Below are 27,952 nucleotides of genomic sequence, written 5' to 3'. Positions count from 1 at the left end.
TCTGGTGGGGTTATTGTTGTATAATCATTAGTGCAGTTTTCAGTCGACGCCATGGTAAAAGGAAATTCATCTGGAATACTTTCGGACGTTGTATAAGTTTCCGAAGATTTAAACATATCCTTGTCTTCATGTGTCTGTGCATTAGTTAATGTGCTGCTCTCTTGTGAGTTTTCAAATGTTTTATTTTCTTCAGCTGTAACTTCATGTACGTCACTGCTGCTGATGGATGCAGTTGCTGCTTCTCCCGTTGGTTCATTTAATTTAGTTGTTTCACTTTCTTTGGTAGTTAGTTCCTTTACCTTCGTTGTTGTGTCTTGATTTTCTTCAGTCATTGAGGCCACTTCCTCCTTCGTAACTTCTTGAGTTGCTTCCTTTGATTCATCGGTTGCTTGATTTGAGTTAGGTACCGTTTCGTTTGATTCAGTTGCTGTTCTCTTTGTGTGAGCGGTTGATTCCTCGGGTTCTACTTCTGCTTCTTGTGATTCAGTTGTACTTTTTTGCGATACAACAGTTTCTTTTTGTGATTCAGTCGTTTCATATTGTGATTCTGTTGTTGCTTTTTGTAGTTCAACTGATGTTTCTCGTGGTGTTGTTGTTGATTTTTGTGGTTCAGCAGTTGTTTCTTGTGTCTCACCTCCTATTTCCTTAGTGGTCTCATTTATTTCAGTAGTTGTACCACTTTTTTCCGTTGTTATTTCATTTGCCTCGTTAGCTGTTTTTGTCACTTCTTCGGTTGTTTTATCAGTTTGTTGTAATGTCGTATACTTAACTGCTGATGAAATTGTTGTTTCTGATGACATAGCATTCGTTTTTGTTTCTGATGATTCTGACGATTTGTTAATGTCAAGTTGGATAGTTTCCTGCATCGTCTCATTTACGTCTGTCCCTTCATTTGCTTCTGTATAAGTCTCCTTCATTGTAGTTTCATTTTCGGGTGACGGATTTATTTCTGTTTTTTCTTCTGAAAAGGCAAGTAAATTTAAAAACTTAAACCAACGAAATAATCGTTCACCCCAATAAATTCAAGAGAACAAACCTACTTTAGTTCAAGGTGCTATCTTAATACAAAAAAAAAAAAAAAAAAAAAAACGAAAAACGAAAAAGGAAAAAAAGTAATGACAGATTAAAAGAAGATCTTTCATATTTGGGGATCAAGTTTTTAAAACTCGAACTCAAATTTTGACTGTGATTATTTTCACAAAGTGATTTCGCTACGAAATATTGAAGCTAATAAAAGTATATTAATAATTTAAAGCTAAAATAATTTTCCAGAAGTTTTCAAATATTTCAGTTACGAATTCAAATCAAATATTCACTTCGCTTATCACATTGAATACTTTGGTATGTAATGAATAACAGAATATATGTTTTTGTTCATTAAGTGCAAACTTTATCTAAATTCAGAATAGATCACGACGCGGCATTTATTTTTGAACTTAACTTTATGTAAAAGAAGATAAATTTAAATTTAATTATGAATCAAATGCAATTTTTGGTGTCAAATTATGAGGGAAAAAAATCAAAACTTTCAAAAAAAAAAAAAACGTAGAAATATAAAAGTTAATTATTTATTATGAATTGTGTTCAATTTCTTTTTTGCATATAATGCCCAGTGAAAGTTCTGAGTAATAGTTCTATGTTTGTAAATCTAAAACTAAGAGTTTTACGACTTACGACTGAAAAATAAAAGGAACTTGGATAAATAAAAAACTGCAAATCTTATCAACGTTTTGATAGCTTTGGTATTTTAGGTGGCTGCAGTGAAGAACTTGCTCCTGTCTTTGCCTTTGACAGTGAATTAAAGTCTGAAAGATGTTTGCCTTAGAATAAATTCCAACTGTATGGAAACTATACCTTCGTAAATAAGGCTAAAACCAAGACTATAGAGAAAGCTCGATAGTTGTAAATAAGGTACTAATGATTAACTACAATACAAAGTTTAATGTAGAAGTATTTTTTAGGAATCAAAAGGACATTGCGATAAAAACCGAATTACTGTCAAATATCTGAAAAAAAAATTAAATTAATAATGGAAAATATAAGTGGTTTTAGAGTAGATATCCAACGATCTTAGAAGTATCCAAGCCAGCAGTGAAAAAATAAGTACTTAAAGGCAAATTTTCGTACGCAAATAGTTTGGATGCGTGCAGGTTTTAGGAACTTTCTAATAAAATAATATTTTTAAAATTTAGAATGGTGTTCTGAATTCAGTACTTGTAAAAAATATTTTTACGTAACCTAGTGCTGAAGTAAGAGCTAAAAATGATTTTAAATAATTGAATTACTGAATGGGAAATGTTATCTCACGCGTTGTTTTTGGCATGGATTCAGTTGTAGACGCCATTGTTGTGGCGGGTATGGCTTCTGTTGAGGATTCAGGCTCTGATGTTATTTCCACAATTCTCGTTGTACCTGTTCCAGATGATGTCGTTTCAGCTGATGCAGAAGAGGATTCTGTAGTTTCTTTTTGAGTTGAACTCTCTTGTGCAGCAGTTGATTCCATTGTTGGAGGTATTAGTGAGGGTGGTGCGACAAGAGGTACTGCAGATCTCGCAACTTCTGTAGAAAGTGAAGTTGACATAGAATCTACGTTTGAAGTAGATGCATCCATACATTCCGTGGTTGTTCCAACTTTTGCTGACGAACTTTGATTTCCAGCTGCCGAATTTGCTTCTGCATCTCTTTCGGAATTAGTTGCAGAACCGTCACCTACAAAAATTACATTGAAGGGCATAATGTGTCAATTCAAACAATAAAATGCTTAAATGAGCAGGGTTACTTCAAAAGAATTATCCGTTATGTTATGAAAAATATTTAACAAAATCACTTCAGATAAATTTTATTTCACCTCAATAAATATAAGTTAAAAGTGCTCACTTATATTCACCACTGTATTCACGGCATATCATACTTGAAATGAAAAAAAAAAAAAAATCTCAAAACAGATAATTTTCAATGGATTTGACTGAGAAATTTTCAAAATTTTGAAATGTTCACTCTGGCTCTCTTCGCTTTTCTTTTGGCTAATTTTTGAAAAATACTGTTGGTAAAAAGACTCTAGTAAGTGACTAGAGTGCACATTTTCTGGCACTTCCATAAAACGTAATTCTTGAGATGTGCCCCTATCATTTGAACCGGTGCGATATGTTTTTAACGATAGTTACTTTCGTTTGATCTGCGTGGACGGCGAAGGAACCCTTTTCACGAACGATCCACGGTTTTAAATTGTTGTATCTCATCTTCTATTGTTCGTCGCATTACTAAGTTCAGCAGTAGAATATTTGAGCCGAAATCAAGCAGAAAAGTTGTTACAAAAAAAAAAAAAAAAAAAAATCAAGAAGCGAGAATAGACATAGCGTCAGCGCTAATTGGCGGCAACTACTTGAAACTCGTGATTTTTCTTTTATCGGTATACATAATTTGATCAAAAAGGATTACAGTCTGAATATTTATTATTTTTTGAAATTGTTTGAATGGTAAATTGTTATGTTTTTCTCCAAACAGAAAATATTCCTTTTGTGGAAAAGGCATAAAATTATTGGAATATTCAATTTTCAATCAGCGCAAACAGCATCATTTTAAAATATCAAAATAAAACTGCTTAGTGTTATATTTTTGTGTCTGTTTATTGCAGTTGCTTCCTTAAATAAACAGGTTCACTCATACTCTAAAGTAACATCGTTTTGACATGATGATCGATTTTTTTCCCATCATGGAGAAAAATGAGTCAATGCTTTTATGGCTATTTCTTGTTTTGTAACTTCCGAAATGCTTCTTGAAATCGCTCGAATACTTTTAGGATGAATTTAATGTCAAAATTTGATTAAACAAAAACATGAAAATGTAATATTTTTGTTGTTTTAAGGTTTTAAATGCTGAAATAGGTCAAAAGTGATCCTTTTTACCCCAACCTAACCGATTGATTTCGTGTAACAAATGTTTCGCTATTCTAAATTTAGTGAAAAACGCTTACCTGTTCTTGTATCCTTACTGTTATAGTTTGTATCGTGCACAGTATTTTCAGAGTTAGAATGCGGTCTCGAATGATGATCTTTGCCACTTTTTGAAGAATGGGGATGGTTGCCTTTACCAGAATGGTGATGGTGTGTTCCATGATGCGATTTCTCATTAGTTTCGGAGTGTGTGTTGTTTACGTCTGATCCGTAATGCTCTAAAACTACGTACTCTATTTTTGGCTCTTTATCCTCATTATCGTCTAATTTATCGCCATGATCTAACACAAAAAATTCTTCTTTTTGTTCAGGTTTATGATGTTTTGGTTTTCCTTTGTGCTGTTGATGTGCAGTGTGATGTCCATTGTGATGTCCAGTATGATGTCCATTGTGATGTCCAGTGTGATGTCCACTTCCTGTCTGAGTTTCGGTTTTTGTATCAAAATGTGTAGATTTTTCTTGTGTTGTCATAGTTTCAACCAATACAGTAGTTTCCGTTGGTGCCACAGTTTCAGGTAACTCTTTATTTTCATTTGTTGTCTCCGTTTCAGGCGTAGTTTCCGTGGGAGTAAGTTCTGCAGGATGTTCAGTGTTCTCCTCGTTATCATCACGATTTTCATTATTGATATCTTCATCACCATTATTATCATGTTCATCTAAACCATCGACATGCTCTAACATCACAAATTCTTCTTTCTTTTGAGGTTTATGATGATGTGGTTTCGTTTTTTGGTGCCGATGCGAGGCATGATGTCCAGCACCTTCACCATTATTATTATTGTCATCTAAACTGTCGCCATTCTCTAACATCGTAAACTCTTCTTTTCCCCCATGCTTATGATGCATTGGTTTTGTTTTTGGTTGCCGATGCGAGGCATGATGTCCATTCCCTTCCCTTTTTTTATTATCGTTATCTAAACTATCACCATGCTCCAACATCAGAAATTCTTCTTTTTGTTCAGATTTATGATGCTTCGGTTGTCCATCAGACGCATGATGTTCACTCCCTGGTTTCGTTACAGCTTTTGATGTAGATTGAGAAAGAGTTTCTGGTGGTGTAGAAGTTTCAATCACTACTGCGGTTGTTGTTGGAACTGCTGTTTCAGTTGTTTTAACCTCTGTCGTACTTTCAGTAGGAATCGAACTCCTTTCTAAAGAGGCTGTTGTAGCTTTCTCATCATGCGTTTTCACATGTTTGTGGCCTTTGTGATGATGTTCTGAGTGTGGTTTTGCTGGTTTTTTAGTGATCTGGGAGTGATTTGATGGAGAGGTATTCCGAATATTGTCATTTTTATTTGTTGCAGTTACTGAGGAATGGTCTCCATCTGTACTTGATACGATACTTGTTGCATTATCATCATATAAATCACTGGGTGTAGTATCTTTTGTTACCATTTCGGTTGTTTTCTTTGTACTAGTTCCTTGTAAGTGCTTCTGTTTGGAGCCGTTTGTTTTTTTAGGAGAGGTTTGTGACTTTGCTTTGTGTTTAGGTTTCTGAGTCTTCTTGTGATGCTTTTTATGACTTTGTCTGTTAAATCTCTTTGATTTTCGTGACTTTGCAGTTGTAGAACTTTTTGAAGTGGACTTTTGTGAAGAAGGTGTATTTTGAGAAGTAAGAGAGCTTAGTGTGGTGGAGTCACTTTTCATTCCATCATCCGTACTTTGAGCATAACTTGAACTAAGTGAATCCTCAGAACTCATGGTTTTCGAGTTTTTACCTTCATCAGTACTCATAATTAAATCTCTTAATGGTATCATTGTTGAAGTAGCAAGAGACGAATCACTAATAGTAGTTGATTCATCATACGACGTTGTTGCTCTTGTCATCATGTCAGTTGTTTTCATTGCATTATTTCTTTCTACGTGTGTCTGTTTGGAGCCATTTGTCTTTTTATTGGGAGAATGTGACTTTCTATTGTGCACAGGTTTACGTGCGTTGTTGTGATGGTTTTTCCGGTTTTGTCTGTTGGAATGTTTTGTTTTTCGTGCATTATTTCCTGGTATTTGTGTCTGTGTGGAACCATTCATTTTTTTACGAGAGGTTTGTGACCTTCCCTTGTGGTGAGGTTTATGGTTTTTCTTGTGATGCTTTTTCCGATTTTGTCTGTTGGAACTCTTTGTTTTTTTGTGACTTCGTTGTAGCAGAACTGTCGGAACTGGACTTTTGGGAAGAAGGTGTGCTTTGAGATGTGAGGTAGCTAACAGTGGTGGAATCCCAATTATTCGTTACATCATCAGCACTTGGTACGTAGCTTGAACCATTTGAATCTTCGGAACGCATGGTTTTTGTGTATTCACCATCACTAGTACTCATAAATAGATCTTCTAATGGTATCATTGTGGAAGTAGCAATAGACGAATCACTGATGGTAGTTGATTCATCATACGAGTTACTCGACGTTGTTGCTCTTGCCATCATGTCGGTTGTTTTCATTGTATTATTTTGTTCTACTTGTATCAGTTTGGAGTCATTTGTCTTTTTACTGGGAGAATGTGGCTTTCTATTGTGCACAGGTTTACGTGCGTTGTTGTGATGGTTTTTCCGGTTTTGTCTGTTGGAATTTTTTGTTTTTCTTGTATTTTTTCCTGATATTTGTGTCTGTGTGGAGCCATTCGTTTTTTTACGAGAGGTTTGTGACCTTCCCTTGTGGTGAGGTTTATGGTTTTTCTTGTGATGCTTTTTCCGATTTTGTCTATTGGAATTCTTTGTTTTTTGTGACTTCGCTGCAGCAGAACTATTTGAACTGACTGAACTGGACTTTTGGGAAGAAGGTGGGTTTTGGGATGTAAAGAAACTAACAGTTGTGGAGTCCCCATTATTCGTTCCATCATCAGTACTTGGAACGTAACTTGAGCCATTTGAATCTTCGGAACTCATGGTTTTTGAGTTTTTACCATCACTAGTACTCATAAATAAATCTTCTAATGGTATCATTGTGGAAGTAGCAATAGACGAATCACTGATGGTAGTTGATTCATCATACGAGTAACTCGACGTTGTTGCTCTTGCCATCATGTCGGTTGTTTTCATTGTATTATTTTGTTCTACTTGTGACTGTTCGGAGTCATTTGTCTTTTTACTGGGAGAATGTGACTTTCTATTGTGCACAGGTTTACGTGCGTTGTTGTGATGGTTTTTCCGGTTTTGTCTGTTGGAATTTTTTGTTTTTCTTGTATTTTTTCCTGATATTTGTGTCTGTGTGGAGCCATTCGTTTTTTTACGAGAGATTTGTGACCTTCCCTTGTGGTGAGGTTTATGGTTTTTCTTGTGATGCTTTTTCCGATTTTGTCTATTGGAATTCTTTGTTTTTTGTGACTTCGCTGTAGCAGAACTATTTAAACTGACTGAACTGGACTTTTGGGAAGAAGGTGGGTTATGGGATGTAAAGAAACTAACAGTAGTGGAGTCCCCATTATTCGTTCCATCATCAGTACTTGGAACGTAACTTGAGCCATTTGAATCTTCGGAACTCATGGTTTTTGAGTTTTTACCATCACTAGTACTCATAAATAAATCTTCTAATGGTATCATTGTGGAAGTAGCAATAGACGAATCACTGATGGTAGTTGATTCATCATACGAGTAACTCGACGTTGTTGCTCTTGCCATCATGTCGGTTGTTTTCATTGTATTATTTTGTTCTACTTGTGACTGTTTGGAGTCATTTGTCTTTTTACTGGGAGAATGTGACTTTCTGTTGTGCATAGGTTTACGTGCGTTGTTGTGATGGTTTTTCCGGTTTTGTCTGTTGGAATTTTTTGTTTTTCTTGTATTTTTTCCTGATATTTGTGTCTGTGTGGAGCCATTCGTTTTTTTACGAGAGGTTTGTGACCTTCCCTTGAGGTGAGGTTTATGGTTTTTCTTGTCATGCGTTTTCCGACTTTGTCTATTGGAACTCTTTGTTTTTTGTGACTTCGCTGTACCAGAACTGTCTGAACTGGACTTTTGGGAAGAAGGTGGGTTTTGGGATGTAAAGTAACTAACAGTAGTAGAATCCCCATTATTAGTTCCATCATCAGTACTTGGAACGTAACTTGAGCCATTTGAAACTTCAGAACTCATGGTTTTTGAGTTTTCAGCTTGATCAGTACTCATAATTAAGTCGCTCTTTGGAACCATTGTTGAAGTATTAATATAAGAACCACTGAAAGTGGTTGAATCATTATCTGAATCGCTCGGTGTTGTTGCTCTTGTCATCGTTTCGGTTTTTTTCCTTGCATTATTTCCTTGTAAGTGTTTCTGTTTAGAGTCGTTTGAATTTTTACGAGAGGTTTGTGACTTTCCTTTGTGGTTAGGTTGATGATTTTTCTTGTGATGCTTTCTATGACTTTGTCTGCTGGAACTCTTTGTTTTTTGTGACTTCGCTGGAGCAGAACTATCTGAACTAGACGTTTGGGAAGAAGGTGTTTTTTGAGAAGTGAGGTAAGTAACAGTGGTGGAATCCCAACTCATTCCATCATCTGTACTTGGAACGTAGCTTGAACGAGTTGATTCTTCAGAGCTCATGGCTTTTGAGTTTTCCCCTTCATCTGTACTCCTAAATAAATCTTTTAATGGTATCATTGTTGAAGTAGAAACAGACGAATCACTGATAGTAGTTGATTCATCATGCGAGTAACTCGACGTTGTTGCTGTTGCCATCATGTTGGTCTTTGTATCATTTCCTTCTTCTTGTGTCCGTTTGAAGACATTCGTCTTTTTACTAGGGGTATGTGACATTGTAGTGTGCGTAGGTTTACGAGCGTTATTGTGATGGTTTTTCAGACTTTGTCTATTGGATTTTTTTGATTTTCGTTCATTATATCCTCTGTCGTGTGTCTGCGTGGAGTCATTTGTAATTTTACGAGAGGTTTGCGATCTTCCCTTGTGGTTTGGTTTGTGATTTTTCTTGTGATGCTTTTTACGACTTTGTGTGTTAAAACTCTTCTTTTTTTGTGGCTTCGCTGCTGCTGAACTGTCTGCAGTGGACTTTTGGGAAGAAGGTGTGTTTTGAGAAGTGAGGTAATTAACAGTGGTGGAATCCGAACTCATTCCATCGGCTGTATTTGGAATGTTGCTTGATCCATTAGAATCTTCAGAACTCATGGTATTCGAGTTCTCACCTTCATCAGTACTCATAAGTAAATCATTTAGTGGTGCCATTGTTGAAGTAGCAACAGACGAATCTCTGACAGTAGTTGATTCATCTTGCGAGTAACTCGACGTTGTTGCTGTTGCCATCATGTCGGTTGTTTTCATTGTATTATTTCCTTTTACTTGTGTTTGTTTAGAGACTTTTGTCATTTTACTAGGGGTGTGGGACATTCTAGTGTGCGTAGGTTTACGAGAGCTATTGTGACTATTTTTCCGACTTTGTCTGTTGGAATTTTTTGATTTTCTTGCATTATATCCTCTGTCGTGTGTCTGTGTGGAGCCATTTGTTTTTTTACGAGAGGTTTGTGACCTTCCCTTGTGGTGAGGTTTATGGTTTTTCTTGTGATGCTTTTTCCGACTTTGTCTATTGGAACTCTTTGTTTTTTGTGACTTTGCTGTTGCAGAACTGTCTGAAGTGGACTTTTGGGAAGAAGGTATGTCTTGAGAAGTGAGGTAACTAACAGTGGTAGAATCCGAACTCATCCCATTATCTGTACTTGGAACGTAACTTGAACCGTTTGAATTTTCAGCGCTCATGGTTTTTGAGTTTTCAACTTCATCAGTACCCCTAGTTAAATCTCCTACTGGTATCTTTGTTGAAGTATCAACAGACGAACCACGGAAAGTTGTTGAATCATTATCTGAATCGCTTGGAGTTGTTGCCCTTGTCATCATTCCGGTTTTTTTCCTTGTACTATTTCCTTGTAAATGTTTCTGTTTGGAGCCATTTGAATTTTTACGAGACGTTTGTGACTTTCCTTTGCGGTTAGGTTTATGATTTTTCTTGTGATGATTTCGATTATGATGGTGCTTTTTACGATTACGAATTTTCTGCTCTTGTTTTTTATTAGTATTCGTTTCAGAGCTACTAGATTTTTTCTGCTCCATTCCAAATAGATCATCTGTGCGAGACATATCTGGAAAAAATAGTTCTAATGAATAAATTATTTCATTTCATCTTCAAGTTATATGTTTTAAATCGTAAAATCTATTTGAAATGAAAGTTGTTTATTGCGAGTTTAAAAAACAGTTTACGTTGAAGATCTAAGTTCGTAAAAAAATATATCGGTTGCCATAAATACACTCTGTCACACAAAATACTTGCACCCAGAAGGAAACGGGCTATCATCATGAAACTTTAGATGTATAAAGTGTATAAGGAAATGTTAATAAGTGTTAGTGATAGTGTTTTTAAATGTTTATTTTCAATTTGTTGGGCCGTTGGGCCCTTTAATGACGTACCCACTCCCCGGTCTGTGGGTACGCAGATCCGGGCCTGGCGGCATGGTATCGAGACAAGTAGGTCACCTATGACCAGAACATGATGCCATTATCTTTGCATTTAGGCAGTTAACTCACCAGTAATCTTGGAGGGCTGAGATTGGTTTCCAATCAGGACTCAATCGTGCTCTATGAGTGAAACGTCTAGTGACCTAACAAGATACGGGAGCACTTTATTTCCTTAACGACATTGTCGACCGAGTTGCGAAATATGTGTACGACCGCTGTCTAGCTGATAAATGTCACTTCTGGGACTTAATCGCATAGGAAGCACAACCGCCCTTAAAATGAAATTCTCGTAACTGCGAGTCGGCATAGTGCCTAGAAGGAGTACAAAAGACTATCGTGTGTCCAGACAAATCGTTCCCCAACTGTTACAAATTGTGTAATCTCCTTATGTCGCTCAATAAAAAGGGCCAGATATGACCACTGACAAGGAAGCTCTCACATGTGTATTCGTAGGCCATTGGCACTGAAGCTCAATAGGAATTCATTGCCAAAGATTACACGCCTCTAGTTAATTGCAGTTCAGATTGCCTGAGTTCGAAAAAAATCCAATGGACGCTGTTCATGATGTGGGGTCAATGTTAGGTATCGTAATGGACGCTACTTTGTATATCAGCGTCAGCTCGACATCTCTGAATGGTTTTCATTGATACCACCGGATGCATGGAAGGTGATAAAGGGTGTCGAATCGATGCTAGTGACATTGTTGGTGTTGAAGCTGCCACTATCTTGGTTGCTCAATCCTGTCTCTAATTTCTGTTCCTGGGACGCCATAACTCTCTGCAATGGTGGACTGCACCTACTTAGGTACAATGTCGCTGCCACCGAGCAACTACCAGATCTTTCCGCCCGAAACGGAGGTCAATGCGCATATCTAATCAACTGGTTTTCTGATACCTACAGTACGCCCATCGAACCACTTGTGTGAATCATTTTAAAGCATAAGCAATCATGCTTACAAACTCTCCCTGCTTCATATCAGATAGGCTCTTAGCGTGCTTGCCTCCTTGGCGTCGAAATTTAAATCATTTGCATGTCTCTTACCAAACTGCACTCCTGACGAGTTGTTTCTTTTATTTTTTTTGCAGCTCATTTTCTTCTAGGTGAATTTATTTTCTTGAGACGGAGTGTTTATTGTATCTTAATAACAGTTTAGGGCGTTTAAAATTTGAATCTGTTTAGTTTTTCAAAGGCGTGGAAATTTTAACTGGAATTTATGAGAACTTAAATCATTACTTTGTTATAATAGCATTTAACATGTTTTACTAGATGTGAGACAACTTAAGACAGTTTAAAACTAATATTTATATCTTTGTTATTTGAACTTTGAAATCAGCTAAAATACAACTGCAAGCATAAAATACATTTGAACGTCCTGGTCACTTCAGAAATCTGAAAAATGTGCAACTTATTGTGGTAAATTTGCGGCATATAACTCAGTTGCGCAACAGTCTAGGAAGACCAAGGTCTACTATTCCCATTTCAGTTTTTGTGACCGAGGACACTGGGGGGGGGGGGGGTAAAGGCAGATGTCCCGGTTAGGTAGTCAACCGAATCTTGATCCCCCAGGCAAGCTTGGTTCTATTCTTATTGAACCACTGAAGGGATGAAAGTTTGAATTGACAGTGTCCATCCCGGGAATCAAGCTCGGGTCTGCGGCATGAAAGTGCGTAAATACGAAGTGCTACCACTAAGCCGCTGGACCTCATTTTGGGTATATGGGGGTTATATTTGGAGGTACTAAGAAAAATACTTAATGTCTTTTATCATACTTTTATGCTTTCAAAAAGTTTTGAGTTTTATTACGTGTCACAAAGTCAACTTTCTAAAATAGTTTTGACTGAAAAAAAGAGCGATAAAACAATGCAGAATAGGATGCCAAGCAAAGTGATAATATTATTAATGAATTTTCAGGGAGAGCGGTGACTTCGAAAAAATGGGCCCATGAACTAAAGAATGATTTATGTATATATTATGACCCAAAATATACCTACCAGGAACGAAATTTTATCTCTTTTTACTAGTAAATGTAGCATAGATAGAATAAACCTGTGTTGGTTTACTATGCGTGAAAGGTTTTATTTACGAATTAGTATTTAAAATCCGAAACAATTCGCCTGAATTGATGATACTGGTAATAGGAGATGATCAACATCGTGAAGCTGTTCCTAGTCTTCCTTAGTGCTGGCTATCACACAGAACCGGTTTGCTGGAATTCGTTTTCAGTAGTGTCTCTTCTTGTGTGTCAGGCTGAACTTTTACTCCAGTTTTTCCGTTGTAAGAAGTTCTGAACCTCAGCTGATTCCTCAACTGCGGAAAACTCAGCATTATTTGGTGTAAACAATCACGAGGAAAAAATTTGTAATGCATCGGCATATTTAAGGAAATACTGCTAATTATATCCCCTAAAATCACATCATTAAATGATTTTCTATTTTGATAAATGTTTTGGAACACTCAATACGTGCATATACTACAAACAGAGTGCACAACGTGTTGCATGGAAGATTGATAACAAGTAAATAGGAAAATTAGAAAGGGTCAAATAATAAACTAGGGAATTGACGGACATCGAGGGAAAATAACAAACGCACTAACGATCACTTTTAGCTTCTTGTGAGGGGCTGACTGCAGAACAAGTTTATAATCGTTTGAATGATTTGAATGACGCCGAATTTCTGCGTGAATGTGCGTACAGAAAATCCTATAGATGGCATCTAAGGAGCTGAAACTAGATCAATTTGAAAGCAAGTAGAAGAGTCACTATTGGTGGGTTAAACCAAACCTGGTGGCGTCGTAAAGCTGTGATTATTATCTGCGTAGCCGTTAGAATGCTGCCAGGCTAGATGTTCCCCTACTATAGTGGGTTTAGATGTTTGGAGTCCATTTTGCATTGCGTCAAGAACTTAGATAATAATTAAACCAAAGTGACAAAGATCACAGATTTAATCCTCTAAAGTAAATGTAAACTTTCGATGCATTTGGAACATTTATACAACGATATCTTCAATATGATCATATTCTTTTTCGGAGCAAAGTTCCTTTTCACTGCAGAGGCATCTGATGACAAGAGCAAATGTTTCGAGCAATGTGGAAAGTGACTCATATACTATTCCAGTTTTTTTTCTTTATTTCTTCAGAAACCTTTTCTCTAGCACTTTTCTACTTAGTGCATCAACATCATGACAGGATTTTACGTTCAAGGCTGCTTGTGTGCAACGAATGATCCCTGTTGTTGTTCAATAAGGGAGAAGGTACAGATGGTATACCATACAAGAACCGCAGTACTTATTAAAAGTTCTGAAGGACGCCACTACCGTGAACAAGAGGATCCAGAAATACAGTATTTTTTCTGCTGACCAATTCTGAGGAAATCTAACTTTTTTGGAAACTTTTTTTCCGTAGAACAATTAAGACAAATCTAAATCCATCAGCGATTGAGTTGATTGCTCCTCATGAACGAGGCTCTCAAAATGAAATTTAGATAATTTGAACGAATTCGATTTGAGAATGAACCCGAAATCTTTGTTCTTATATCATTGAAAGTTACTAGTTTTGACGATTTTAGAGTTCTCCTATTACGAAGTACTACATTTTTCTCCAGTTCTCCTAACAATTTCAGGCATTTGTTTCCTATGGTTCGTTTTCTTCACCTGCTATTTCTGATTGTTGAAAATTTTGTGTTACATTTTGTGTCACTTTAAAATGTTAATGGAAGATATTTAAAAAATACATCTTTCTTAGTTTGGTGGAGTACTTAAATTTTGCGGAATGACGTTTCGACAAAGTGTTTGTCACTGATGGTACGATTTGTTTGGCTAGTCAACGTGTTTTGAATATACAACCATTTGAACTCATTTTATGTTAAATTATTTTTAAAAATGTTGAAAATGTGTGTTTAGGGGTAATTATCGTCCTTTCTATTTCTTTTGTGCCCTGGACAGACATTTTTTGAAATTTATACTAAGTAATTAAAAGCGATCAATACAACTTATAAATTGCCTTGAATTTAGATGAATAAATACCGGCTTTGGAAAAAGTATTGAGATACAGAGAAAAATAAAATGAAGGCAGAGTAAAAGAAACTTAATTTTGTTGATGAATTTACGAGAAATATTTGAAGAGTCAAAATAAAATATATGATCTTGTTGCTTTGTTTTGTAAAAAAAACTCAACATTATGAGAAAAAATTTCCTTTTTTCAATCCTTAATATAAATACATATTCTTTGAAGTTTGTTTTTAGTATATTTTGAATGCATCAATTTGTTTCTAAACAAGTAATTAAATGGCTGGTCTGGTGACTTAAAAAATCTTTTTTTTTCGAGTTCGATACTTGTCTAGGAAGCTGACCTAAGTGTTCAAGCAAAAACTTTTGAAAAAGTGTTGTTATTCATTAACAAAAGTTAATACTACTAATTAAGTTCATTAAAATATCAACTGGGAACACGTAAAAAATTTTTAAATACCATTTTCTACATCTATACCTAAACAAAGGCGTGTGTTCGGAAAGTAATTAGTTCTAGTAAGCTATGTAAAGTGTCACTTGGAAATAACCCCTTCTAAACCGTGCGGGCAATAAAACTGAATGAAGAGTTTGCGAGTAAAAATACCGACCCACATCCCCCAATTGAATTTGCTTCTTGCTTTCATAGAAACAAATGTACCAGCAATGCTTTTGCTGTCAGTATCTTTAGAAGTAGTGTTCTCTATATATTACATTTCAAAATCAGTTCGGTAGTCTTGAAAAAAATTTGAAAAGATAACTTTTCTTATCGCCTGCAAGGCAACGGAATACTTTTAGGAAAACATTTGAAATCGACAATGGTAGAAATATTTTTCCGATTGGGATGAGGTCCGATGTTTTTGCCAATAAGCTAATGCTAAAGGTTATTTGCTTATCAGTACGTTATACACTGCTTTTGGACATTCATATTTCTTCATGCTTTCTTCATCCAAGATACTAGGAAAAAAATCTTGTCTCAATCTCTCTCTTTTTATCCAAAAACCTTTAGAAAAATTATGTACGTATTTAAGTTCAATACACATGAACGCTGTATTATTATCATTAAAATACATATTACAAACATTTTCCAAGTGACTTCTTGAAAGTAACTATTATTCAATAGAAAATAAATTATGAACAAGAATAAATACCTGATGATTGTTTTCTTTTCTGTTCTCAAATTTAGAAATGTCTTTCGTAAAATGGAAAATTTCACTCTTCTTCTAGCAAACTTCAGACATTTTTTTTTAGATTCATTGAGTTCAATTTGGTATCTTTTTCTTTCCTCATTTTTAAGCTTTCATACTCTTTACTGTCTTTTAGCAGATGTTGATAGTTTTTTAATATGCTTGAAATTGAACAAAACTCTCTAGGTACGTCAAATAAATATTGTTTCAAGTATTCAAGCAGGTCTTCTGCCGTTTTTGAATCTTATTCTTAATTTTTGAAATTTGCAACTTCGCTCTATTACCGAGTAATATATTTCAAAAGGACGTCAAAACAGTTATATCATAGGAGGTCATTTTATATTTTATCCGGAAAACTTGGGAAATAATCGTTTTGGATGCCCGTGAAGCTTTTCCTCTTGTAGCGGGTATCAGAATACCGTGGCTTTTCAGTTCTAGTTGACTGATCTCAACAAAAGAAAAAAAGAGGCAAAGTTATACTTCAGTTATAGTTTACTGCTGGTATACTCCGTATAGTGCTATTATACTGCAGTTATGTTGCTCAAGGCCACCGCTGGTACATGATAGTTCCAAGACTAGACTCAGTTCCAAGACCAGTGCTTTTGCTTGAAGACTTACACGCCAGTAGTATTTGAAGTATTTTAATGGCACTTGCTTTTAGTAAGCTTTCCATCCAACCTTGTATTTAAAAACATTTTTAGAAGACTTTCGAGGCAGCATTAAATGATTAATCGTGATGAAAAGAAATATATAGATAAAACTTTCAACTTCCTGCAAATTGATTCATCGTGCTTCAAGTGATGGAAAATGAATGTCAATCGGTCCATAGGAGTAGCATCTCGCATGAAGTCCGTCAGCTGTTTATTTTCAGAATTTGACATTTGTGGAAAATAATAGACAACACTCGTTTTATAGGAGGTCACTTTATGTATATTGCCTGAATTACTTGTGGAAGAATTTTTTTTGGATTTCTTTGAATCTTTTTTTTTCTTGTAGTGTAAATCAGCGTACAGTGTCCTATTAGTTCCAGTTGACCGCGTCTAACTGATTTTAGTCAATATTTTAAGGGAAGGTAAAATGTTTATCTGGGATTTGAAAGAATTAAAAATGAGTGAAACTTCTGAGTGAAAGTTGAATCAGTCAAAACTTCAAAACTGGTTAAAAAGCTAGTTGCAATTCAATTTTCGTCTAACTGTAATGCAAATCATTATCGAATGAGACTCTTTCTAAATGAAGCACATCCTTTGTACTGCTTGTGTTCACAATTCGCAAAATTTGGAAGCAAGCTAAAAGCATGATTTTAAAAATAAACCTTTTCTGTGTATTACCAGAAGAAGCAGCTTCATTGTGGCTTCTGAGTGGAAGTCATAATTGTACCAGTAATTATTTAATATGTTTTATAGCTTCTGCTTTGGAATTTTTTTTTTTCTTTTCTTCACCTGGGCCATCAACTTTCCTTTTTAATTTACTACAATGCCATCAACCAAGGCAGTCAAGAGACATTTTGAGGCTTCGTGGACACTGTCTACCATCACTTGTATCAAAGGACTTGAAATTTCCACAATCTAATTAATATAGGTTTGTTTTTAAGACCAGGAATGCTATAAATGTTTTAAGATCAATTACTGCAAACTGCTATTGAAGATATTTTCTTTTATTTGCATTTTCTCTTCTTCCGCTTTGCAGCAAACATTGGTAATGGCGTTACATGATTTGCATTAATAGCAGTTTTTTGAACAAAAATCAACAAAATATGTTGCAGTTCAAATGGTTTAATTAATATCAATGCCCAGTAAACATTTAAGGAAGAGATAAGTTCAAGCTCGAATTAAAACAGGATTCACTGCCAAACGAAGCAACGTTTGGCAACTATCCATGGATCTGGTAATCTGAGCAAAACTGGGGAAGCAAGAGTTTCATGAGTGTATATGAGTTTGCTTGTGATTGTTAGCGAAGAGCAGCAAAAGGGAAAACAACCGAATGACTGAATGTTTATTTTCTTGTAACTTTTCATGGTGGGTGGTGGTGGTGGGACTAATCCCCATCTGTGTGTGGTCTAGTGAAACTAGACCAGATCCATGAATCCAAAGATGTGCAAGAAGTCCAAGAAAAGTAGTGGATTGACCCCAGCCTCTTCTCTGGAATAACCCAGGCATTGGAGGATGTGATAGTCAGAAAAGGGGGCGGCGTTGCATTTGGGGCAAGTAGGGTAATTCTTTACGCCATCCTCAAGAACCAAGCATCTAAGGTGGCCCGTGGAAAATCTCGAGAAAGTCTGATACACTCTGGATCTCTTGGATGTTAATGAGTCATGATGAATAACTTCTCATGAGCTTACAACATAAATTTTTAGAAGACATTTGCAATTCTATAAATCATCTCCGTTACATTACTCATTCCCTCATTCTCGGAATGGAGTGTCGGTTCAAGTAAATATTATAAACTGCAATCCATAGTTTATAAAAAGAAACACAAAGTTTATTACTGTTAAAAGAGACGAATGAACATCCTGTGATTATATGATTACCTGTTTAAGCATATCTATATAGGAGAACATGGGGCAAAGTGAAATAGCGGGGCAAAGTGAAATAGCGGGGCAAAGTGAAATGGTGGAATATTTACTCTGCTTTTAGCTTCTCCTATCTAGTATTATTTCAACTGTATAGTACCATATGTAGTCTATTCCAGTCAGGAAAAAATACCATCGAAGATTAAAGCAGTTGGTAATGTAGGCAATTTAAAAAAAATTGGTACTCATATTGTAATCTTTTGTTGCAAGTCAAAAATTATTTTTGATACTATAAAATGATAAAGTTTTTGTTATTAACATTTTAAGTATTAATTGAGACCTCCTAATATTCAGTGCAGCATTAATTTAGTTAATATTAAGCTTATTTGTATTTCAAATAAATTGTTCAATTAGTCAAGTACATGCGGGGCAAACTGGATGGGGCAAAGTAAAATAGCTTGTTTCATTTGCTCACTTAATGATTTAATATAAAGCACTGACGTTTTTATTTATGAATTAATTCATTTACATTTTTTCATTTAGTAATTCACTTATTTATTAATTCATTCACTTATTTTCTTATTCATTCATTCTTTTACTCGCTCATTTATTTTTCTTCATATATTCATTGATTTATTAATTTATTACTTCATTATCTTCCCATTTATTCAGTCAATCCTTTATTTACTGATTCTTTTAATGAAAAATATCTTTTATAATCGAATAGGAAATATTTCATTAGAAAAATCTTTTATTTTTCACCTTGCCCCATGGGAAAAAAAAGAAAGTTTTCCACTTTTTTTTAAGACTCAAATTTACTGCCAAAAATAAAAAATAATGTTTCAATACAAGTTGTATTATAAAATAAAATATTTTTTCTTTGTGTACTGTAATTTTCAAAACAAATCTCGGATTTGGTCATTTTGAAAAAAAATCAGTTATCTTAACCATTTCACTTTGTCCCACATTCCCCTACTTTTCTGCTCTTCGAGAACAAGCTTTGTCAAAGAACTTAGTTAATATCCCCGTAAAAACTTTTTAAAGAAGTAAAATTATGGTTTTCGTTTGATGAGTTTGTAGTGTTAATGCAGCAAGCTCTTATTATTTTTCAAACTACCGTGTGAGACAATATTCTTACTGATCCTTTTGTGTCCAAACATTCTTCCTTAGAAGCCTTAGAATGTGTAATAATTTTGCAACTCACTGAGATTGCTTTCTGAAAACACCATGGAAACTCTTTAATTTTCTTCTTCAGTGTTTCATTTAATATTACAGAGAAATTCATTCGCTCTATACAACTCTTAAATTAGTCGACATTTGAATTTTATTCAAAGCTCCAAACTAAAAATTCGGAATAGTTACCACTCGCTTACCAGATTAAAAAAAAATGGCAGCCACTTTTGACTTTTGGTAGCTATTCTTCTTACAAAGATGCTCTGCGCAAAAAATAAATAACCTTAAGGAAGTTTACTCTGAATTACGTTGCCAAGTTGGAGTTGACTGATGCGCTGAACATCTGAGGATCGGAAGCGTGTTGTCGTAGCACGATGCACGATATGGTCTTTAATAAATTAAGAAACTAATGGTTGCTGTTTTTTGGCGACTATGATTTTACTTTTTGGAAGCCATTTTAAATGAAATGGTCGCCCGTTGGCGACGGGGGATTATCTCTTTCTTCATTCTTCTTCCTCTTAGTTTTATTTTGTATAACAAAGAAGTTCATTCGATCTGTGTAGTTCTTAAATTATTCGACATATGACTTGATGACTTTATGACGATATCATTTCAAATGAAATGATTGCCCGTTGACGACTGGGGATATTATCTCTTTCTTCATTCTTCTTCTTAGTTTCATTTTGTATAACAAAGAAGTTCATTCGCTATGTGTAATTCTAAAATTAATCGACATATGACTTTTATTCCACTATTCATGCAAAATCTATTTATATCTTTATATGCATCATATAATCTCTTCAAGCACAAATGCTTGACAGTTGCATGTTTAACAAATGCAAATAAGTTTCTGAAATCTAACTCTGAAATTTTCTTGAGATTTTAGAAGAACACGTTCCTGAACTGTAGCTATTCGAAGTTGAACTGCAGCGGGCAGAATGTATGTTTTACTGCTCCTAATTCAAAATTTCTAATGAACACTCCTAATGAACGTGTTCAGAGAAGGAAGAATCGTCAAAACGGTTTATATTTTTTTCATACAGCTTAGTATGTAACCAGTAATATCTCGGATGAAACACATTTCAAAAAAATAAGACCCATCTTCAGTTCAAATTCTGAAATGTTGATAAGAATTCTTGGATGAGTCACTTTTTTTTTTCTTGACTTGTGTGTTCATGACTATTTTTTTTTTTGTACATTTTTTAGCTAAGATATAAGAATATCTGTTCCAATCTGTTTATAATAGAAACTATTGATGAGTTTTCTGGAAGTCATTTAATTTTATTAAAATAGAGAGTTTCTTCACAATTTTTTATTTCTATTTTTGATTAACAAAGCATTGAATTGTTACAGTACTGAACTTGATCTTAGATCAATTTTTATTTAAAATTGAGCTTTCAGCAAATATAAGCATAAAGCTCTTATAAAAGCAATAAACTGATTTCTATCCATATTGTAATAAATGGTATTAAATTAATGTCAATAAAATGTTAAGGTCAAAGAGTCATCACTTGAAATATAAGATTCAATTAATGCGTTTAGAATTGTTAAAGCACGCATTTGCTACTGTTATAGCTGTTATACGAATAATACTCCACTAACTGTAACACGTTAGAACATTTGGATTCGAAAATTCTTGAAAATAGTTGAAACATCATGCTTAAAAAATGCTTAAATATAATGGTCCTTGACGTAAATTATCTAAAATTCCATTTTTGACAATGGATAGCATAACAAAAATATCGATAATTTAGAGCACTTTTTAATACTAACTAAAGCAAGTGCCATATATCCTTTAATTAAAAGTATTCTTTTAAAAATTGTGATTTTTTTAAAAGGAAATTCTATAGAAAAATGTTCATTTAGCTTAAAATTTTTGATAAATTTATCGATTTGAAAAGGATAGTAGAAATATCACGCAAAAAATGTGCATTCGAAAAGACTACCAAATCGGTATTTCACAATTAATTAAACTGTTACTGTTAAACTGTAACTGCAAGTCTATGATTAGGGTACTAGTGTAAAGTGACATATTTTGAAAATGGATTAAGCCTAGGAAATGAACTAGCTGACCAAGAACACATAACGGCTGCTCTCATGCTTTCTTAAAAATTTAACTTACACAATGCCTAGATTTCAGAACTAATAAATAATACATTTGTATTTTAATTCAACCCCAAGCTTTGAAAATGCTCTGGGGAAAAATTACCTATAGCCCTTAGCAAATGTGTGCTCCAAGCCATTATTTTTCCTTCTTTTATCATGTTCTGATTAACTAATATTAAATGAAAACTAATTTGTTTTGTATATGGTTGTGAGCTATAAATTTGCTTGCTTAAAACCTCGCTATGAAAAAGAAAATAATTTTTAGGCGAAAGAAAAGCAGTTTTTCGAGATTGATGGAAAAAGGGGCCATGTGCCAACTTTGTTAGTTCGAAAGAATACAAAATTCTAGGCAATGTAGCTGAATAGGTATAAGCTGCGACTCAATAAACCGCATTGCCGTCTAAAGGCTCGGATTTTAATATTATACCTACTTCAACTTCTGCAATGCAGGACATCTGTACGTCATATACTGTGTAGTGTGTAGTGCGCATGTTCCAGTATTGACGCCAAAGCGTGTGTCGCCAAATCGAATATGACATTCTCTAAAATCTAAGACTTGATATATTAAAATGCACTTACATATTATACGAGGTAGTTACTATTATTTTAGAGAAGGTACCCTTGACTTTAGTGTCAACGTATTGTTTTTCAATGCATACACAAACTTCTTAAAAAACGAGCTGATGTGTGCATCATATGACTTCCTTTTACTCCCATTTAATGTCATTTTCTCATTATTGGCAGTTTTAATATTATTCAATAGTTTACTCTCCAAATCTCACCAACAATGGCCAAATTGAAACCAGATTTTAAAAAAAAAATCGCCAAATTTATCACCAAGTTGGCGACAAAACCAAAAGACTGGCGATATATCGCCAAGTGTCCGCCAAATTATAACACCATTTGAGTTTACATTGAAATTAACACTGATTTCCCCCCAAACAGGGGCAAAAGACCCTCTTTGGAGCATCCGAATGCAACCAAAAAGGAAGGTGCATTTCTAGATCCCACTAGAAGTCTACGTACCAAATTTCAACTTTCTTGGACATTCCGTTCTTGAATTATACGAGAAACATACACATATACGCACATACATACGTACATACAGACGTCACGAGAAAACTCGTTGTAATTAACTCGGGGATCGTCAAAATGGATATTTCGGGTGTCTGTACCGTTTCTAGGTACATATCCACGTGTGGTCGGCTTGAAAAAAAAACTCAACATTCATTCGGGGGTGAGCAAAATGGAAATTAAGGGTGATTTTTGGGTGAAAATTTTTTCGCGAATACAATACTTCCTTTTTTGTAAAAGGAAGTAAAAAGAGTTGTAATCATGCCTTAATTGGAACCTAGTTTTACAATATGATCAATAACTGTGATGCTAACAATAAAATTTTGAAACTTTCTTTCAGATCACTGGGCGTGCAGCTTTAAGGCAATGACTAAAATGTACCACCACGTTAGGTTTCAGTAAAAATTATAAAAATTATAATAAATGTTATTGAAAAGCAAATGCATGCGTTTTATTTAATTCTTGATTACAGAAGAAGTTTTAATAACTTCTGCTTTGATATTTACTGAAAAATGTCATGAATTGTTTTCATTAATACGCATTATTAAAAGTTATTTCCCCCCTATTCCGCAAATCTTGTATCAAATTTTTAACTTTTAAGAAATAATGAAAGAAAATGAAATGCTACAAGGCATGAAAAAAGGATAATTTGGTGTATTGAAATAAAAATTTGCTTGTCATTAGGGAAAGTATCAATTTAAAAAAAAATCTAGCTTTTCCTTACGCAAGTGCTTGCATCTGGTGGAAAATTGGGTGTCAAAATGGGGTCGCTTCCCAAATTTTAAAAGTATTTTTTTTTTCTGAATGAGCATGCTTAAAAAACATAGGATGTGACCATTTTTTAAGTAATTTGTTTAAGTTTAATATTTAAAAAAAAATTACTTTAATCGTTGAGCTTTCATTGTTTACATTTCTTGGCGATGACATCACAAATGATGAAATGTTATTCTGTGTTGCCATTCACAGAGCAAAATATTTAATTCGCATCTTTACTCACGTGTATTGGCAACGATATGGTTGTTAGCAAGCATTGAGCGCCATTTTAATTCGCTTCTTGACTATCATAACGTGGAAACGCGGTACAAAGATGCGCCAAAGAGCATCATTTGTAACGTCACCAAGACCACGCCTTGTTTTCAAAATCGGACATTTAAAAAAATTAATTAAAAAATAACTGTTGGGAAAATGAAAGAATTTCCTGGGTCCATGTTATTGAGCAATCACGATTGCTTATTGTTCTCATTTGATTGTTTTGGCGTGCTATCATTTTATTTCCCCACCAGCACTCTCTGCCAGCACCACCGTCGACCAGCTCCTCACGATGCTGTTCCTATATCGAAAACCGTCTCCAGGTTGCATCCATATCCTATACACACACGCATACACACACGCGCATACAAACTCACACACCTACACACACACACTCCTGCACACACATACACACACACACGAACGCCTACACGCACGCGCGTACACACACAGCACTGCATACACAACAGGCACACACATGCATACTTACACACACGCACACGAACGCCTACACACAGAGCACTGCATACACAACATGCACACACATGCATACATACACACACACGTACACAATATGCACACACATGCTTACATACACACACACACACGCACGCACTCACACACATATGCGGCTACACAAACACACACGCGCATACATACATACATACACGCGCTCGTGATTGCGAAAAACATAATTTGAATTCAAGATGCCAAAAATTCAAATTATTATTTTTATTTTTTTATTTATTTTTTCTTATTCTATCAATTTCAGTGACTAAAAGTAGCACTTTTGACTGAAGGAAACAACCCCATTCTCCCATTATTGCATCCGCCAATACTGGTGAAATATGAAAGAATGAATACTATATCGGGGGATCGCACTAGGTCTGTAAAATGTAGCACCTCTAACACAGCCGCATTAGAAAGACACCAGAGCTGCTCCATACTGCAGTTGCTATACAGTAGACCCTCGTTTTACGCGGGTTTATTTTACGCGTTTTCGATTGTACGCGGTTTAAAATTTGACACCTTTATTTTATTTCACGCGGATGAGTTTCAGTTTTACGCTGATGCACGGCAATGCAAACAGATAAAATTTTCCCCTCTTTCAAAATCCAAACTCCTAAAGATTGCATGTTACGCGTAATCAACTGCATGTTGGCGTGCTAATAATCGAACTTGGGCCACTGGAGAGATTTTATGCGATTGGTTCCAGAGCTCTTTCCAGAAGTAAAGTTATTAAACTCACACAGTTCAGAACTCACTGGAAGGAGAGCTTTTAGGAGTGACAAAGAGGACAAAAGCAACGAGTATATCGACATCAATGACGCACAACCAAAAACGTTCACATTGAGCATTTTGAGCCATTCGTAGACAATAGAAATGATCTTTCTGATTTGTTAGTGAAGGAAGATTTTATCATGGAAATGACGCAAGTGATCATGGATGCGTTAATGCCCTGCAAAGAATTACAGAGAAAAATTCTTGATGACTGCCAAAAGACTATCACAGCCAGCTCCTCCTTATAAACAGAACAAACACGAAATTAATTTCTGTTTTCTTTATACATGTTGTGCATAAAAGTCGATATAAGTACGAATTGAACTTATTATACAATTAGTCATCACTAGAATGAAGTATTTTGTTATCTACGGAACCAAACCCCTATTTTAACACAATTATTAGGTCTCAATTTACGCGGTTTCGATTTACGTGGCATTTCCGTGGAACGTAACCCTCGCGTAAAACGAGGATCTACTGTATATATGGGTGAATGTGGAGTAAAGTAAAATGGTCAAGATGATTGAGCTTTTTCAAAATGAACAAATCAGAAATTTGATTTGAAAATTGCGGTACACCAATGAAGAGCATTGTATTTTATAATAAAATTTGCATTGAAACATTATTATTTATTTTTGGCAAAAAAATTGTTTCTTCGAAAAAAAAAAAATAATTTGAATTTTGACATCTTGAATTGAATTATGTATTTCGCAATCACGAGTGTGTGTATGTAGGTGTGTTTGTGTGTGTGTGTGGGTGGGGGGGTATGTGTGCTTGTTTGTAGGGGTATGTGTATGTGTGTGTAGGGGGTATGTATTTGTGTGTGTAGGCATGTGTGTTTGTGTCTGTGGGCTGGCATAAGTGTGTATGAATGTGTGTGTGGGGGGGGGAGGTATGTGTATGTGTGTGCAGGCATATGTGTTTGTGTCTGTGTGCAGGCATGACTGTGTAGGTAGTTGTGTGTATGTTTGTGTGTGTGTGTATGTGTAGGTGTCTGCATGTATGCGTGTGTGTATGTGTTTGTGTATGTGTGTGTATGTATACGTGTGTGTGTAGTTGTGTATGTATGCGCGTGTGTGTATGACATGGATGCAACCTGGAGACGGCTTTCGCTATAGGAGCAACATCGTGAGGAGCCCGTCGACGGTGATGGTGCGGAGGGTGGCGGTGGGAAAAATCAAAGGAACGTCAAAAACAGTCAAGTGAGAACAATAAGCAATCGTGATTGCTCAAAAAAAGTGAAAAATTTACACTTTGTTTTTTTATGGGGCAAAGTGAAAAATAAATATTTATCGTAATAAATATATATTTTTTTCAATTGTGAAAAATATATTTGAACAAATAAATGAGCAAGTAAAACAATGAATGAAAAGATAACGAAATGTTGTTGTTGTCGAGTGCCAGCTAGACTGGCAATTTGGGGTGCGCTGCTTCACTTTTCCAACTGTACCGTAATTTGGTGTGAAGTCCGACTTCCACAGTACACACATGCCATAAGGACCCGTTTATAAGGTAGGCAACCATTCACAGCATAACAACACATTCACACAAAGACAGGGGAGACAAAGAATGTCCATGACCGATCCGGGATTTGAACCCGGACCTTCCTGTCGCAATCAGACTTCTCTGACCACTAGACAAGGCAGGCGGCAATGAAACATTAAACTATTAAATAAATAAATTAATTGACTAATACACGAGGAAAAATAAATGAGTGAATGAATGAAGTAATATAAGAGTATTAATTCAATGAAGGAATGTAAATGAATTAGTTAATAAATGAATACTTAAGTGATTTTGTAAGTTATTGAATGAGTAACCGAAATAAATTAATTTCACTTTGCCCCACATGTACTTGACTAATTGTGACAAACATTACAAATACAAATAAGCTAAGTATTGACTAAATGAATATTGAACCGAATATTAGAAGGTCCCAATTGATATTTAAAATGTTAATAACAAGAACTTTATCATTTGATAATATTAAAATAAACTTTGACTTACAACAAAATATTACAATTTGAGTACCAATTTTTGAAAATTAATTGTATTAACATATGCTTTGATTTTCAGAGTTACTTTTTTCTTGACTGGAATAGACAACATATTTTAAACATATTTAAAATATTACTAGGTAGGTAGTAAAAGCGGAATAAATATTTCACCATTTCACTTTGCCCCGCTAGCTCACTTTGCCCCATATTCCCCTACTTATGTTTAAATATTATTTGGAAATATAAATGGACAATTTTACCAAGATTTTCTTTTCTAAATAACGGAATTCATATTTTATTTTCTTTTTCATAGAATGACATTAGCGGTTTAATTTCTTGATCCCACTTATATTTTCATAAGCATTTATTCATCTTTTGGTGTTAAAATTTTTTCCGAGTGTTTTGTAAAATAATTTTAAAAGTAGCAAAAAATATGCGCGGAATATTAAAACTAGGACTCCTATTAAGAGAATGAGCGTTTTAGCATGCAAATGTAAACTTTAACATGACGAACCTGAGGCACTTCTGGAGCTTTCACTAGATGAAGAATTGCTGTCAACTGACTGCTCCTTATTTTCATTTGAAGTTGAGCTGCTGTCAGTCATTTGCTGATTGTCATCGCTGGAGGAGTTTTCATCTGCCTGTTGCTTTTCCTCGTTTTCAGATCTGCTTTCATCTGCTTGTTGATTTTGTTCGTTTTCAGAAGATCTGCTTTCATCTGCTTGTAGATCACTGTCGCCTGAAATAGACAATCTGTCAATTGATGAAGCAATGCTCTCAGGTGGTTGTTGTGTGGTTTCTCTTAACGTTGACTTACTTGGAGTACGACTTAGGTCTGCATTTTTAGCAGTGCTTGACTGTGATCTATTTCGGTTTCTTCCATTTCCTCTATTATTTTTTCTGCTCGTACTGGCTCTTGACCGGCTTCTTGATGAAGGTTTCTTGGACGGTCGTTGACTGCTCCCTTTTTTTTGACCGTTATTCGAACCATTTGCAGTGGTGTTTGATTCTGTGCTTGAAGTATCACTAGTCTCAGGTGATACTGTTGTAGAACTTTGGTCATTAGGAGGTGTACTCATGCTAGTTGGTTTGCCTCCAGCTAGATCGCTTGACGTGGTAGATTCTGGCTGGTCGTTGTTTTCACTGGAAGTTAAGCTGTTTTCAGTCGATTGTTGTTCATTTTCGCTTGAAGCGACAGTGCTTTCAGTTGAGAGTGAC

The 27,952-nt window shown here is 35.1% G+C and overlaps 1 protein-coding gene across 1 annotated transcript; it reads right to left on the bottom strand.

Moving 5' to 3' along the window:
- Positions 1-328: 328 nt before the first annotated feature.
- Positions 329-27,952, bottom strand: LOC129221023 (autotransporter adhesin BpaC-like). Its single transcript, XM_054855459.1, has 5 exons — positions 27,552-27,952; positions 27,249-27,473; positions 2,308-2,709; positions 408-961; positions 329-355 (listed from the first exon to the last, which is right to left on the bottom strand). Exons 1-5 carry the CDS (start codon positions 27,811-27,813, stop codon positions 329-331), a joined length of 1,470 nt encoding a protein of 489 aa, XP_054711434.1. The 5' UTR covers positions 27,814-27,952.

Source organism: Uloborus diversus, chromosome 4 (genome assembly GCF_026930045.1).
Source record: "Uloborus diversus isolate 005 chromosome 4, Udiv.v.3.1, whole genome shotgun sequence".
NCBI lineage: Eukaryota > Metazoa > Arthropoda > Arachnida > Araneae > Uloboridae > Uloborus > Uloborus diversus.
This window is presented reverse-complemented; position numbering and strand designations above follow the sequence as displayed.